At 32.2% G+C, this 15,229-nt stretch overlaps 1 protein-coding gene across 2 annotated transcripts; it reads left to right on the top strand.

Annotated features, from left to right (window-relative positions):
• Window positions 1–196: 196 nt before the first annotated feature.
• Window positions 197–14,110, top strand: LOC124422474 (venom dipeptidyl peptidase 4). Of its 2 annotated transcripts, none has more exons than XM_046958940.1 (15): window positions 197–419; window positions 1,804–2,301; window positions 4,800–4,863; window positions 5,850–6,094; window positions 6,307–6,381; window positions 6,507–6,559; window positions 7,023–7,222; window positions 7,592–7,761; window positions 8,711–8,811; window positions 8,914–9,128; window positions 9,619–9,867; window positions 11,016–11,298; window positions 12,611–12,805; window positions 12,898–13,058; window positions 13,521–14,110. In XM_046958940.1, the coding sequence occupies exons 2-15, from the start codon at window positions 2,299–2,301 to the stop codon at window positions 13,835–13,837; spliced, it is 2,331 nt and encodes a 776-aa protein (XP_046814896.1). In that variant the 5' UTR covers window positions 197–419; window positions 1,804–2,298; the 3' UTR covers window positions 13,838–14,110. The 2 variants fall into 2 exon arrangements, with proteins under 2 accessions (XP_046814896.1, XP_046814898.1); XM_046958942.1 differs by having other exon boundaries at window positions 197–424.
• The last annotated feature ends 1,119 nt before the right edge of the window (window positions 14,111–15,229 follow it).

Genomic DNA, 15,229 nt, shown 5'->3' with positions numbered 1-15,229 from the left:
TTGTGGAAGGTCCAACTCTAATATGTAACGGAATAACGACGATGATAATGATAATCGATGATAATAGGTCTTTGACGATGACAGCAGGAATGGAATGGCTGCTATATTTTCCCCTCCTCTCATACTTTGTCACGTGTCACGAATAAAGATGTAGCAAAACGAAGGGTCACTAATCTACAAATCAGTTCGTAGGTCGACTTTACGATGCAAAGGTCGCAACTTTCCTTTGAATTATTTTATTCTCTACATCCTAATAATCCTAGTAAAAAGTGACGAACTGGATAAAAGTGTTTTTGGCATGCTTATTGTTCAAATTCTAAATTCATTATAAATTTAAATACGAGAGATTGTTGAAGTCAACGGTATGCAGAAAGAAAGCTCTTCTCGAGGGAAGAATTTCGATCAAAGTTATTTGAAATGTAAGGTAGAGATAAATTTAGATACATCGATAAGAATGAGAATATATTTTGTAATATTAAAATTTATTTCTTCTCAATGACAGACGCTTGAGATTAATTCGAAAAACAAGTCTATATAGAAAAGTATTTAATATATGTAGAAAATAGCAATAGTTAATGGAAATAATTAATATTATCAGTTCAATCGTTAATTTGTATTTATTCGTTTATATTGATATGAACGATGACCATAGGTTATCGATTTATATTATTGATCATATTTATATATCCAAATATATGAATATTAAAAAATATTGACCGATGCTCTAATATGATCGATGCTTGTAATAACATAATTTAATAATTAGAAGGATTTGGTAAATTGGTGACATTTTGTTATTTTCTTTTTTTTTCTTTTTTTTTCTTTTTTTCGATTTAAATGTACGACATAACAGACATTAGGAACGATTATTGATCTTAATGTTAAAGCATTAACTATCAAAGATAATTACAAAATTGACGAATAGAGACAACGGTCAATAGTTATTTACTTTAATACCTCACGTAGAACTTTATTTAGCATAACCGCGATATAATAAGGTCAGTTCGTTTTCATAGTCGTCACGTGCCAATCGTAACGATCCATGAACGTTTCGTCATAACGGATAACGTAGTCGACCCTGCGTCGACCCTGAAAACTCATCGGGAAATATAAATTCTAAAACGCTTTTTCTTTCGTTTCTTTCGTTTTTTTTTTTGTTTTTTATTTCTCGACAAAGAAAAACATATAAACACATAGACACACACAGAGAGAGAGAGAGAGAGAGAGAGAGAGACATAAGACAACGATATCGTCGGAAAAGAGACAAGTAAATAACAAATAATTTCTATAAATTAAATATTTGAATTGTTTATCGACGAATTGATGAATCTCAATGTATTAGACGAATGTGAATACTTGATAACCGATAAAGTGATTGAAGGACATCAAAGACTTGAAAAACGTTAGAAAGATATTCGATGAACAAGTTGCCTGTCCCTTATCGTACGAGATAACGTTGTCCTTGACGTTTCAAGTTCGAAGATACATTGAGCTGTGATCAGAGAAAGTTTTCTACGTGTAAATAGTTAACGATCGGAATAATCAAATAAATAATCGTTTCAAAAAAAACTTACGAAAGATTGTTGCAATTGTACGATCATTAAAATTAAATAAAATACATTATCATCATCATTTCTTAATAGCACTCGTTGCTATTACGATCGTTTAATATAAACAAAAGAAAATCTATTATAGAAAAATATCGGTGTAATCTGTAATATTTATCAACGATGACAATGTCGAGCCTTGCCGGATGTGGATGTGGTTTCTGGGTTATCAAAATTATTTTTTTTTCATTTTAAGAGAGTCTCTCGTGAAATCAGGAAGTTAGAAAGGAAGTTGAAATAGACAAATCGTTGCTTGTGTATCGTCGATCCGATCAATCGAAACTCGGCTATGAACTAATTGAAAGAGGAGAAAAGAAGAGCAAGTGAAAAGAAGAGGAAATAGAGAAAGAGAATAGAGTGGGGAAAATAAGAGAAAGAGCACGCATGTATCTCATGGATTTGTTATGTACGTATGTTACATATGTACGACTAAACAGAAGGAAATAAGGAAAGAAAGAGAGAGATTAAGAAGAGAGAAAGAGAAGAGAGAAGGTTAAAAACGACAAAAAATTACAATTTATCGAAGTAGGTGGGAGCATACGAGAATATAAACACGTCGGCAAAATACTTGATCGATCAGTCTTCCTCCAACGTTCTCCTGGGATCTGTTGGAACGTCGGGCTTTTCGATCATCGTCGAAGAAGATCCCTCGCAATCGACACGTGCGCGCTCTCCTTCATCCCTAAGAAACATGGTAGGTGAACGTACATTAAACTATATATCTACTATATTACTCCCTGTGTGAATACTCGTATACTCTTACATTGGTATTCTTTAAAAAGCATCTCTCTTCGATATTTTCGAAAAATGAAAGATATTTTATTGCTTGATTGTCGTTAAATTTGTCGAGTCCAATTATTTATCGGCAAAACGGTCTTTGTTCTTCGATAAATTGAAAAGAAGAAGAAGAAAAAAAAAACAAAAAAAAAGAGAAAAATATGATTTAATTACGTTATGTAAAGTATTAATCAGAAAGTATATATTCGAGATGAATTTACGTACGTAATACGCAAAGTGCTTTTATGTAAGTATACGTTATAATAGATACGTCATATACTCCTTTAATTATTCGGTTCGTAATTAACCACGTGATCAAATATATACATCTCTCATTCTACTTTTCATATCAAACCGGTTATTTCCGGAGACGACCAAATTTGTTTCTTTTTTTTCTTCTTTTTTCTTTTTTTCTCTTCATTTTTTTCCAAATCCCGTTGTCGTGTTTCCTTATTTGTCAGTCACATATAGTCTCGATTATAGCAAGGACGAATTCGATCACGAATAACATTTGTACGATCTATTGTTGCTAGTACATCGTTACCGGACGAATAATAACGGCGTACATAAAAAAAAAAAAAAAAAAAAAGAAAAAGAAAAAAGAATCGAACTTTTTCATTATCGCGGAAGTCACGTATGGTGTTATCACGGCAACGATAATCATTTACCATGGTTAAAATTATTACCTATATAATGTTAATCACGTATACGTGCATGTCATATAGCAACGATGAGTTACAAATTATATGGCATAATCCAAAAAATCTAATCGTTCTCTTGATTGACGAAGGAAGAGAAAGATTAAGGAAATATATATCTATGTACGAGATAAAACTATGCGTGTTATCAATTCATTTTCTTCTTTACGTATTTTTAAAACGCGTTTTAATGACTTATTTCCAGTAAATTCCTTTCGAATAATATCATTTTTTAAACAAATAACTTCACGTCCGTGATATCTCGATTCATCGATATCTATAATCGTTTATTGTTTCATAAAACGACTGTCTAGTGCATTGACCGGCTTACGAGATAGAGTCGATATCGATCGATAGCATCGTTAAAGAATCGTTCGATTCTTAACTGGACTTTATATCCGTAAAACTTTTAAAGGATTTCGAACTACTTACCTTATTTCTATCTATTTCATAGTTTCAATCTGTAAAGAATCTATGTCGAAAACTTGAAAATTCCTGCGCGTACGGAGAAAGAGAAATAGAAAGAGAGAGAGAGAGAGAATACTGTTTTAATAATAAATCACATTTCCATTCCAGCGAATAAGAGATGAGAAATTCTTTTTCATAAAAAGAAAAAAAAAAAAAAAAGAAAAGGAAAAAGGGATTCTCCTTAACCTCGAATGATTTTAGAATTCATCAACGTTTATATGAATTTGTGATAAAAATTATCTTACCGAATTACTTGGAACTAGCAAAGAAATAAAAAAAAGTAAAAAAAGAAAGTGATTGATTCGTATTAATTAATCTTAATAATCGTTTCGCTTTTACTTTGAAAGATTAAACAAGAGCCGCAGACAATGATATGCATCATAATCGAGCTTAATGTTCTCGTAGTAATAATCGAGTGATTTACTCTAATTTGCTTTTTAAATAGGATCGAATGTCAAACATTTAAAGGGCATACTCGACGTGTGCGACGTATTCTTTCGTATGCGTGCTATTTTTTTTTGACTTTCTCGTTTTATCCTTAAACGCGCGTTAACAAACATATGTGTATAAATTTTACATACATACATATATATATATATATATATATATATATATATATATATATATTTATTGTGCGATTATATGTGCATACATCCAATCGGAAAATTAAGAAAACCTTCGAAAGTCTCCAGTTTCGTGATATTTCGCATAGCAGACCCGACATCGTACATTGTGCCTCGATAAAAAAGTTTACGAGCGCAGTTAGAAGTTGGCACGACGACAATAATTTCATAGCTTTTAGTGCTTTTTAGGCTTGTTCTCGAGTATGGAATTATTGTCGTTGCAGCCAAAGCGACCTCGTGCAATGCCGTACATTCCATTGCCAAAAGTTTTCTGTCACGTAGTCGTCGTCTCTTTCTCTCACTCTCTTTTCTTTCTCTCTTTCTCTCTTTATTTTCTTCTTTTCATTTTCTCTTCTCTTCTCTTCTCTACCCTTCCTTTTCCCTTCTTATCGTCCTGCTCGAAATATTCTTCCTCCCTTCATTTCTTCCTACGGTTCGAACACTTTCCTGTTTCTGAGATATGCATTTAGGTTACTTTATGCGTTTCTTCTGATTTCTTGCCTTCGCAAATGACGAGGAAAAGAGGGGAAAAAGGGGGAAAAATGGTTGAAAGTTAAAGGGAACGTTGGTCTGGATCTGTAATTTTTAATATCGCAACATTCTCCATAGTTTGAAATTCTTTTCAGGTTCCACTACGAAGTTTCGTACTCCTTAACGGCCTTTTCTTTGTCTTATTGGCAGCGCGAACAGGTAAACCGTTGACTAATTTACATGAATTTAAATACAGTAGAATAAATAAATATCCTAGTTTTTCGAATTTTCCTTTTTTTTTTCCTTCCTTTTTATATATAAACTAATTTAAAAATTTTTCTCCTGATAAAAATACGAACGATAAGATATACGCGTTAACGTATTAATAAGATTAGAATAATTGTCATTTCGTACGTTATCGTATTATTTCTCTAGAATTCTCAATTCTATTTCTTACGGAAAGAAAGATTTATTATTTGAATTTACACGCCTTTACTGACGTTCGATTACACGCTTCCGTAACATTTTCCGAACTTCTAATTTCATCTCTCAGCACGTACTATTCGAGCGTCGCTCTAAATCGTAGAGCCCGAAGATATTGAATTAAAATTGAAAATAAAGGATAAGAAATAGAAAGAGGCTATAACGTCGATATGATCGATAAAGTATGGCGATCTCATCGAGTATCATTATCGAAATCATATAATTCCATAATCATTGCATGTATTTTCCATTGAAATTTTCATCATCTTAATAAGTAGTAGATGAAATAGTAGACGATCATAATTAACCTACAATTCACAAAGTTCATTATCATAACAATGCCGGATGTATAAAAAAAGAAAAAAAAACCTCGACTTTCTATCACTTAGAAGGTAACACCTTGTTAAACTGTTAATTTAAAAGTCGTAGAGTCCTAGATAAAGGCAAGTCATTGAATGAGCCTGTAAACTTTTTAATAATGTTATCGTGAACAAATTGCAAAGTGCATTTAGTTGAAACACGACCGACCATTTAGTTTATCTAACTTTTCCATGTATATTCCAAAACGTGAAGTAGATAAATCATGTTAGCGGTCAGCCCTGAATTTAGTACGAGCAAGCATAATAGTCGAATAATATCAATTTGCATAAAAAACGAACGGATATATAGATACAACGTTCTAATAAAATTTATCTAAAGATGATCGATATTTGCGTGTATAGTAGTGACGCGTGTTATCGACAAGGACAACTTGGATGGGATACTCGAGACTCAGGATGGTCAGAATCTTTCCAAAGAACCCTTCAACCTTGAAGAAACCTACACTGCCGATTTTCTAGCTTACACCTTCAATGGCACTTGGACATCGGACACCACGATAGTTTATACGGATACAATGACAGGAGATATTCTTCAATTCGACGTTATCAAGCAACGATTGACTGTGATCGTCGATTCATCGGTTATGGTAAAAAAAAAAAAAAAAAAAGAAAAGTCATTGGATTGTTATAGTATGATAATACAATCGCGTGTTTTTAACCATTTCTTTAACTTCAAATAATCTTGAAGATGATGATTTCGATATTTCCCACCTATATCTATGTGATTATAATAAGAATTATATATTTTTGTTCATGAATGAAATCATTTTTTATTCTATAGATACTAAATCTTTTCTAGGACGATTACTTAGTCTCGCATTACGCGTTATCGCCGAAAGGACGATTTCTTCTGATAGGATACGATTTGCAAAAGGTGAGTATGAAAGTTCTTTTCTTCTCCTTTTGTTTTTTCTTGTGTTTTTTTTTTTTTTTTTTTTTTTTTTTTTATAAATTACTAATAAATTTGTATTAGAAGCATTCTAGTAATTTATATTTTAGGGATTCCGACATTCGAAATTCATGAGATACGTCATTTATGATATTGAACTTGGGTAAGTAAAATGTTTACCTTATCTTTATATAGTGTTACTTGCTTTGAAACTAATATTTTTTTTTTTTTTTTTTTTTTTTTATTATCGCTATACAACAATTCATTAAAACGATAAGAATCTTAAATAGTAGAGGATTTATCAGAAAAAGACAGAGAGAGAGAGAGAGAGAGAGAGAGAAAGAGATCATGTTACTAAAAGATAAAATACGAGTTTTCTTATTTGATCAATCCCGTATCGCTTACAAAGCAAATTGTATTGTTCTTTCTTTTTTTTTTTTATCAGATGCTTTATAAATAAAACCAAACAATTATTTTTTCAACGAAGATACTTTTAATCTTTGAACCTGATGATCGATATTGCAATTACTCGAAATATAAACATGAGCATGCAGTCTAATTATTGGCTCGTGCATTCTAATCAATTTATTATATTTATTTATTTATTTTTTTTTATTTTCTTTCAGAGGATATGATAAAATTGCTAATGGGATGCATATAGCGCTTGCCAAATGGGCACCACTAACAGACGATTTGATATATATTCTCGATAACGATATCTACTACATGCGTTTCTCTAACAACGGTTTTAATGATGTTCAAAGAGTGACGTATGATGGCATTGTCGGAATAGTTTACAATGGCGTGCCTGATTGGGTTTACGAAGGTAACAGTGATTAATGAATTATTCATTGTACTCAGATATCAATATCCAATTACAAATTTTTCAACGAGTCCATTGTTCTTTATCGTAAACATTTACATATATAGATGAAAATATTAAAAATTTTTTCCTTAGATCGATTTTTCTTAATAGAAAATAAAAAATTCAAAAGATTAAAATCGAGAAGTTCGATTCGAACGTTTATTATACGAAAAGTATTGATTTCTTTGTAAAAATATTTCCCACTAAGATGGATCTTTTTTTGTTTTCTTTCTTTGCTTTTTTTTTATTTTTTTTATTTTTTTTTTTTAATTTCGATGATTACGCTGCATCATTAAAATTCGTTAAGAATAATAACAATTGTTATCGCAGAGGAAGTGTTCCATGGATCATCGGCCATATGGTATTCACCAGATGGTAGTCACTTAGCTTACGCATCTTTCGACGATAGAAATGTGCAAGAAATTTTGTACCTTCATTATGGAGAACCCGGCAATCTCGTGGACCAATATCCCACGGAAGTGAAGATTAAGTACCCTAAGGTGAGATCTCGATTCGTGTTATAGCTCGATATTATTCAATCCACGGTATTCGTTGACGACTGAAATATTTAGATTGATTGACAAGCCGTTGATTTGCCATCCATTTCTATGATCCCATTCAACCATCTCATTTAGAAATGGTAAATAATAATTTTCTTGAACCCAAATCGAAACAGAATCGTAAAACGTTGATATTCATGCAAGCAATGAATGGATCAAAACACGCAAGGATTTATTCATTCCTGGATATCACAGAAAGCAACTCGTCGTTGAAAGAGGATCAGCTTGAGTAATCCTTTAGCTTTGTTTTTTCGTCCGTAGATTAGTGAGGTATCACAGAAGCGACGATTTAAAACGGGCGTAAAAGTCTTGGCAGCGACACGCTTGGCGGCTTTCGTAGAATGAAAAGGGTTATCGTCTTTTTCTATATCTTTTTCTCCCTCCCTCCCTCCGTCACTCTTCTCTCGTGTAGCTGGTTTCATTTAATCCTCTTCTTCTTCTTCTTCTTCTTCTTCTTCATGAAGAGTAGAAAGAGCTAGAGGCCATTTTAGTCGCTCGTGTATCGGTACGTTCTTCGCGGATAATCCCATTATCGAGGTACACCTCACCTCTACCAAACTAGATGGTTTCGAACAAACCCAAAGTGCTTTGCGGTTTTCCTTCTCGATCGGGGTCTCTAGGATTGCCTGTATCGTCGATAAGAGACTAACTTCGACGATAGGTCGTCCCTTCCATTCGTTCTTTCTTTTTCTTTTTCCTGTGTTTTCTCTTTTTTCTCTTCTCATAAGGATACTTTGATTTATTTCGACTTATCTGGGTTTAAAAAAAGTATGGTGGCTATGGAAGATGAACGTTAGGAAAGACGATAGAAACGGGGATAGTAAAGACGTTCTATAATCATACTAAAGGGATTATTCTTTTGATCGATCTCTGTCTTTCCTATTTTCAGGCTGGCACTTCGAATCCTGTGGTATCTTTGACGCTCGTCGATCTTCACGATCCTACGTTAAATAAGATCGATTTGAAGGCTCCCATTGAGGTTGTTGGCACGTGAGTGACATTTCTTTCTGCTTAGGTAAATGAAATATCTCCTATTTTTTTTTTTTTTTACTTACATTTTACGACCTTTTTTTTTTTCGTTCAACGACACAGAGACAATGTACTGTCCAACGTTCAATGGAAAGATTTTGATCATGTCATTGCTATGTGGTCTAATCGCGTACAAAACAAGACTGAAATAGTTTGGTATAATAAGTACGGTGAAATTGTTAAGACATTGGACGTTGAGGAACACGAGGGATGGGTGGAAATAAAAAATCTATTCTTCTACAAAGATTTCTTTTACATGCGGAAACTACAACCGTCTGGTATGTTTGCGAAACATATATATATGTATATCTAATGACTCTTATATTTTCGAAACCTTTGCATTCTATTATGAAATGAATCATTTCGTAAGAGCAAATCAAGAGTGCATATATATATATATATATATATTTTTTTTTTTAAATTTCTGAAATGAAGCTGCCAGAGAAATATAGACAGACATTATGGATTAAATTTTCTGTCCGAGGATACTTCAGTTTTCGATATTTTGAAACTTTAGATTGCGAATGAAATGTATACTGTGGTATGAAAAGTGGGTGTATAGTTTTAAAAGCAAATGAGTTATCGTATTTGATATTAGATTTAAATTATACTAAATAATACGATCGAAGCGAATTTACTATTCTCCGAAATATCGGATAGCTCGAATATTTCTCGAATTTTTTCTTTGTTTGTTTGTTTGTTTGTTTTTTTTTTCCTTAAGTTCGAATTGTTCATTAATGTATTTTGTTTTGTTTATTCGTTCGTCAGGTACGAAGGCTGGAAGATTTCATCATGTGATAAGATACGACGATACTCTTCGATCATCATCGATTCAAATGGATTTAACTCCAGGTATCACAGAGGTACAAGATATTCGTGCAATTGATCATTCCCATGGTAGAATTTACTACTTGGCCACTGGACCCGGGGAACCATCTCAAAGAAATTTATATTCTGTGCCAGCTGATGGTAGCGAGAAACCTACTTGCATATCCTGCAACGTCCTAACGCCGGAAGGTAAGTTTCACACAAGAGAGAAACTTTTTCTTCTTCTAATTCTAAATGATTTTATTTTATTTGTCTGATTTTCTGTTATTTTTTTTTTTTTTTTTTTTTTTTATTTCATCAAGATCGAGTATTAAATTAAATTTAATCGATCGTTTTAACAATACAAATCTTCGAATTATATTTTATGTACAAGCATACGTGTACATAAATTTATAATACGAATTATTGGACGTTTAGAATTCTCCCTTTTCTATAATTTCGTTGAATTTCTACCATTGAAATTAGATCGAGCGTTTCTCTCTGCTCTATATTTCATAATTCGCATCCGATTCAACGAAATTCGCACAAAGAGTGATAACGCAAGCATATACACAATTTTATCATTTAGGTATGCGAATATTAACCCTTTACGGACAAATTCCGCAAATGCAAGCTGCATTTACGACGATGATATATCAAATGAAAACTGTAGAAATATAAATCTTTTTAGATAATAGATACTGATATGATAACAGCGATGGTAATGAAATTGTTCTTTAAAAAGAAACAATTACTACGCAATAAATAATGATCGCTTTATACAAAAAATGCATCCGACTCAACGAGAAGAACATTTGAAAAAGATATCCCGTCCTCAAAGGATTAAATATTCCTTTTTTTTCCCCTTTTAATAGTCTCTCTCTCTCTCTCTCTCTCTCTCTCTCTCTCTCTCTTTCTCGTAAAGCGTAAAATATTGTGGCATGAATTTCGAAGAGTAGAATTTCGAAGTATGAATTTCTAAGCATGAATTTCGAAGAGTAAAATTTCGAAGTATGAATGCCGAAGCATGAATTTCGAAGAGTAGAATTTCGAAGTATGAATGCCGTAGAGTAGAATGGAAAAATCATAATTATTTCTTTCTTTTACGTATCAAAAACCTATCGCGAAATTCTATTCGTCAAAAGTTTCATCGAAATCAAACAATTATTATGTACGAATTATATTTTTATGAAGTATTACAAAATAATACAAATGGATTAAGAATCTTTACGAATCTTTACGAAAGAAATATTTATTCAAATATCTAATTACGAAAGAATTATTTGGGTATTAAAGTAATTGTTATTATTAGGGATATTATTTGTTTTTTTCTTTTCTTTTTTTTTTTTTTTTTGCAGGTAATGCGTGTACATACGCAGATGCAATTTTCTCGCCATTTGGACAGCATTACGTTTTAATCTGTCAAGGTCCCGATCCAATGATCGTCGGTATTTTCGATAATAACCACAAAAAAGTTTATTCATGGGAAAACAATCTGTCTTTACGTAGTAAACTTGCAAGGAGAGAGTTACCTCTTGTCAAAGACTTATACGTTCGAGCGAACGGTTACGAGAGTAAAGTCAGACTCTTTCTACCGCACAACTTCGACGAAAGTAAATCGTATCCGATGTTGGTCAATGTGTAAGTACTTTCTTTTTCTTCCTTAACTGCATCTTGCAAACGGCCCTTCTCGTTTTAAGAATAGTACGATAATCCTACAGCAGAGAGTTCGCGAAACTACCGCTAGACTTTTGGCCCCTTCTTTCTCTTCTCTTTTACGAGAAAATAAAGCGACGTGCCTTTCTGAAAAATGTATAGAATTCACTTCGAATCGTAGTAAATCGACTTCGTGCTTCGAAATTGAATTGAATTAATCGATTTTGGCTTATATAGTTCGGTCATTTAACTCTTTATTTTAAATCTTTCACAAGTTTTGATTAACAATAAGTTTTTTTCCTTAAAATAATTCCTATCAAAATTCTTCTTCCAATTTTTTCCTTTGTTTCTTTTTTCTCACTACTTTTATTTTATTTACAAGTTCATTAGGAAAAAATTTTCTTAAAAGCTTTAACTCGTTTTAAACATAAAAGTAATAAGAGCGAAACTACCTACAATAACAAACATAATGTTCCCAACAAATTTCAAAGTTTCTAATCGTATTTGAGCATGTTTGGTGTACAACAGTTTATACTAAGAGTGTAAATTGATATAATTTAGTATAATACTTTAGTGTAATTTTTTAAAAAACCTTACATTTTTTAAAAAATCTTTTCCTCCTTTATTAATTAATTTTAAATATAATATCACGTCAGAGTAGACTCAAGAGATGCAGAGAAAAATATTATTGTCACGTTAGAGATTATTCCAAAGTGCTTAAAATTAACGTCGATATGTCGATGTACAAACTCGTTTTTAATAGCCTTTGCGAATATCAACTGAAAATTATAAATATTCGACGATAATAGTTGTATTATTGTCGGTCGATATCATACGACGATCGATTCGATTTTCCAATCAGATAGAAAGATATACACTTTATCGATACCATAATAAAAGATTTCTACTTGTGATGTCCTATTCGATTTAATTCCTTAAAATTGAGTACGTGAATTAAGGTATTGCTTTTAAAGAAAATCATTAAAAATCGTTGTTGCGTGAAAAACAGACTTTTATTTCTTTTAAACGAACGAAGAGTATTTTGTAAGAGTAAGAAATATGTATGTATAGATATATATATATATATTTTTTTTTTTTTTATATCGCATTCGCTATTAACGAGTTCATTTCGATGTCATTAGGAATAGTATGATTGATCTTCCTCAACAAGGAGAATCTCAATTTCCATTTAAAATTATTCCTCTTTTTTTTTTGTATTCTCTTATTGTGTTCGTATTTCTTTCTTTTTCTTACATTTATTTGCATTTTTCTTTCCTTTCTTTTTCTCTCGACACAGATACGCTGGACCAAATACGGCAAAAATAATTGACGTTGCTTCGTACGGTTATCATGCGTATATGACGACGAATCGTAGTGTGATCTATGCTTACATAGATGGTCGTGGATCATCGAATAAGGGTAGCAAAATGCTTTTTGAGATTTATAGAAAATTAGGTACCGTTGAGGTTGAGGATCAGATTAGCGTAACCAGGTAAACAAATTATTGAAAATTGATATATTACAAAGTAATTAATTTTTTAAATCATAATCGAAATTCTGAGAATTCGTACATTTTTCTTTTAGAAAACTTCAAGAAATGTTTCCTTGGATTGATTCTAAGAGAACGGGCGTCTGGGGCTGGAGTTACGGTGGCTTCTGCAGTGCCATGATTTTGGCAAAAGATCTAACTTCTGTTTTTAAGTGCGGAATAGCCGTAGCACCAGTATCCTCTTGGATTTATTATGGTAAGGAATTTCTTTGCAAGTCTTTTAATAAAATTCTGCTTACATTCCTCTGTTCGCTTCTTTTATTTTAACGAGAAATTACTTTTCAAATTGAAACAATCCCATTTTATTTTTCATTTAAACAACATTTGTTCTTCATCAAAAGAAACATAATCTTTTATTTTTTCGTTTTTGTCCCCAACTTTGAAAGTTATAAACGCAATTTCTTATTTTTCGTTTTTGTCTCTAACTTTGAAAGTTAGGAACATAATTTTTTATTTCAGGTTTTCGTTCCTAACTTTAAAAGTAAAATAAATTTTCTTATTAGAGATAGCATTCGAGACAGAGAGAGAGAGAGAGAGAGAGAGAGAGAGAGAGAGAGAGAGAGAGAGAGAGAGAGAGAGAGAGAGAGAGAGAGAGAGAGAAAGATGGGAAGAAAACACTGATGAGGGAAAATGATCGAAAAATACTATATTTTTGCAGATTCGATTTATACGGAAAGATATATGGGTCTTCCAACACCAGAGGACAATCTTGGTGGTTACAATGGAACGGACGTGTCAAGACGAGTGGAGGATATTCGAGGGAAGAAGTTTATGTTGATACATGGTAGCGGCGATGATAACGTTCATTATCAACAATCATTGGCATTGGCAAAGGCCTTAGAGAAAGCCGATATAATGTTCGAACAGATTACTTACACGGACGAAGCACATGCGCTCTTCGGTGTCTTGCCTCACCTTTATCATACGATGGATAGATTCTGGAGCGATTGTTTCAGTCTGTCTCACGCTCACTGATTCCAATATTCCTTTTTCTTCAATGATCGAGAATATATGACATCGCTAAAAAGAATAATCGAGAACGAAAAGTCAGATAGGGGATTTGTATTGTTCAAGAACGATACATAGAAAACTTCTCCGAGAGAATTTCGAGAAACATTTATCTCGAAAATGTCGAAAACATAAAGTCGCTATTTCGATTCGAATCAAATCGGATCATACCTATTGAGATTTTTAATTGAACCTTTCGAATACAATTGATGGAACGAATAAAAATTCTTTCTTAATGTATTTTAGATCATTGATAAACGAATTATTACAAATTATTTCCAAATTGCCGATTTATATTCATTTTATGAACGATTTCTAACTTAAAATTTCGATTACGAATATTCATTGTTAAGATTGGAAAAAAACGATTTATTATAAATATATCGATTTTCAATAATGCCAAGACATTCGTTAGAATTTTCTATTGCATAAAAAGGAAATCTACTCTGTGCCAATTTGATTGACGAGTTGGAAGAGTTTACATTTTCAAATTTCAAGTTCGCAAACGTTTCGAGAGTACAATTCGAAGGCCGTATTTCGTTGCCAAAAGATGATCCGTTCGTTGGTTCGTTCTGGTCAAAGGAACTTATCGCGAAATTTAATCAATTCGTCCGTCATCGTCTATGTGTATTCTACGTCAAACGAGAAGGTGAATTTTTACAGCGGCCCACTGACCTGGAATTCGAAGCAACGAAGGAAGAAAAATTTGTTAAGAAGAAAAACGTTTGTTCGAGACCGCTCATTGTGTGTGTGTGTGTGCGTGTATGTCTGTGTGTGTGTGTGTGTGTGTGTGTGTATGTATGAAAGATAGAGAGAGAGAGAGAGAGAGAGAGAATTCTTTCTTGCAGACGCTCGAAGTGGGTGGACGGAATAGCTTTCGAGGAACATTGAAACTTACGCTGATACATTTGTAGAAGTTCTTTTTTTAAATTTCATAAAAATTTCAACATCCTGAACCATCGAAATTATATCAAAAACTAAAAGCTTTATATACCGTCGTATATACATATTGAAAAATGAGGAGAGAAAATTTAAAAATGGTAAACAATTAATAATCAAGTTTTCATTTTAAATAAATAATAACAGTTCAGAATATTCAATGATTATTATTTTTCTTATTGTTACGAGTACAATTATTGATTTAATGAGAAAATAAATAAACATTGAATATTCTGAATGAAAAGAAAAATATTAAAAAAATATTTTTTTTTTTCATTCATTAATAAAGAACGATCAATACCCGGTATATCTTAAATCGAGTTTTTGTTTTCTCTTTTTAAAAATCTTATTTGACATCGTTAGAACGGCTTGAGTCGGGATTACACGGTACTACTAACGAAGTCACGACGGCATACTGCA

Source organism: Vespa crabro, chromosome 3 (assembly GCF_910589235.1).
Source record: "Vespa crabro chromosome 3, iyVesCrab1.2, whole genome shotgun sequence".
In the NCBI taxonomy this organism is placed as follows: Eukaryota; Metazoa; Arthropoda; class Insecta; order Hymenoptera; family Vespidae; genus Vespa; species Vespa crabro.
Note: the sequence above shows the minus strand (reverse complement) of the source record. Positions and strands in the feature narration are given on the sequence as shown.

Bases quoted from the DNA above. Each gene is read 5' to 3' on its own strand.
- LOC124422474 (XM_046958940.1), top strand. The intron at 11,299-12,610 runs GTAAGTACTTTC...CTCTCGACACAG, and splicing joins TATCCGATGTTGGTCAATGT to ATACGCTGGACCAAATACGG. The intron at 13,059-13,520 runs GTAAGGAATTTC...ATATTTTTGCAG, and splicing joins ATCCTCTTGGATTTATTATG to ATTCGATTTATACGGAAAGA.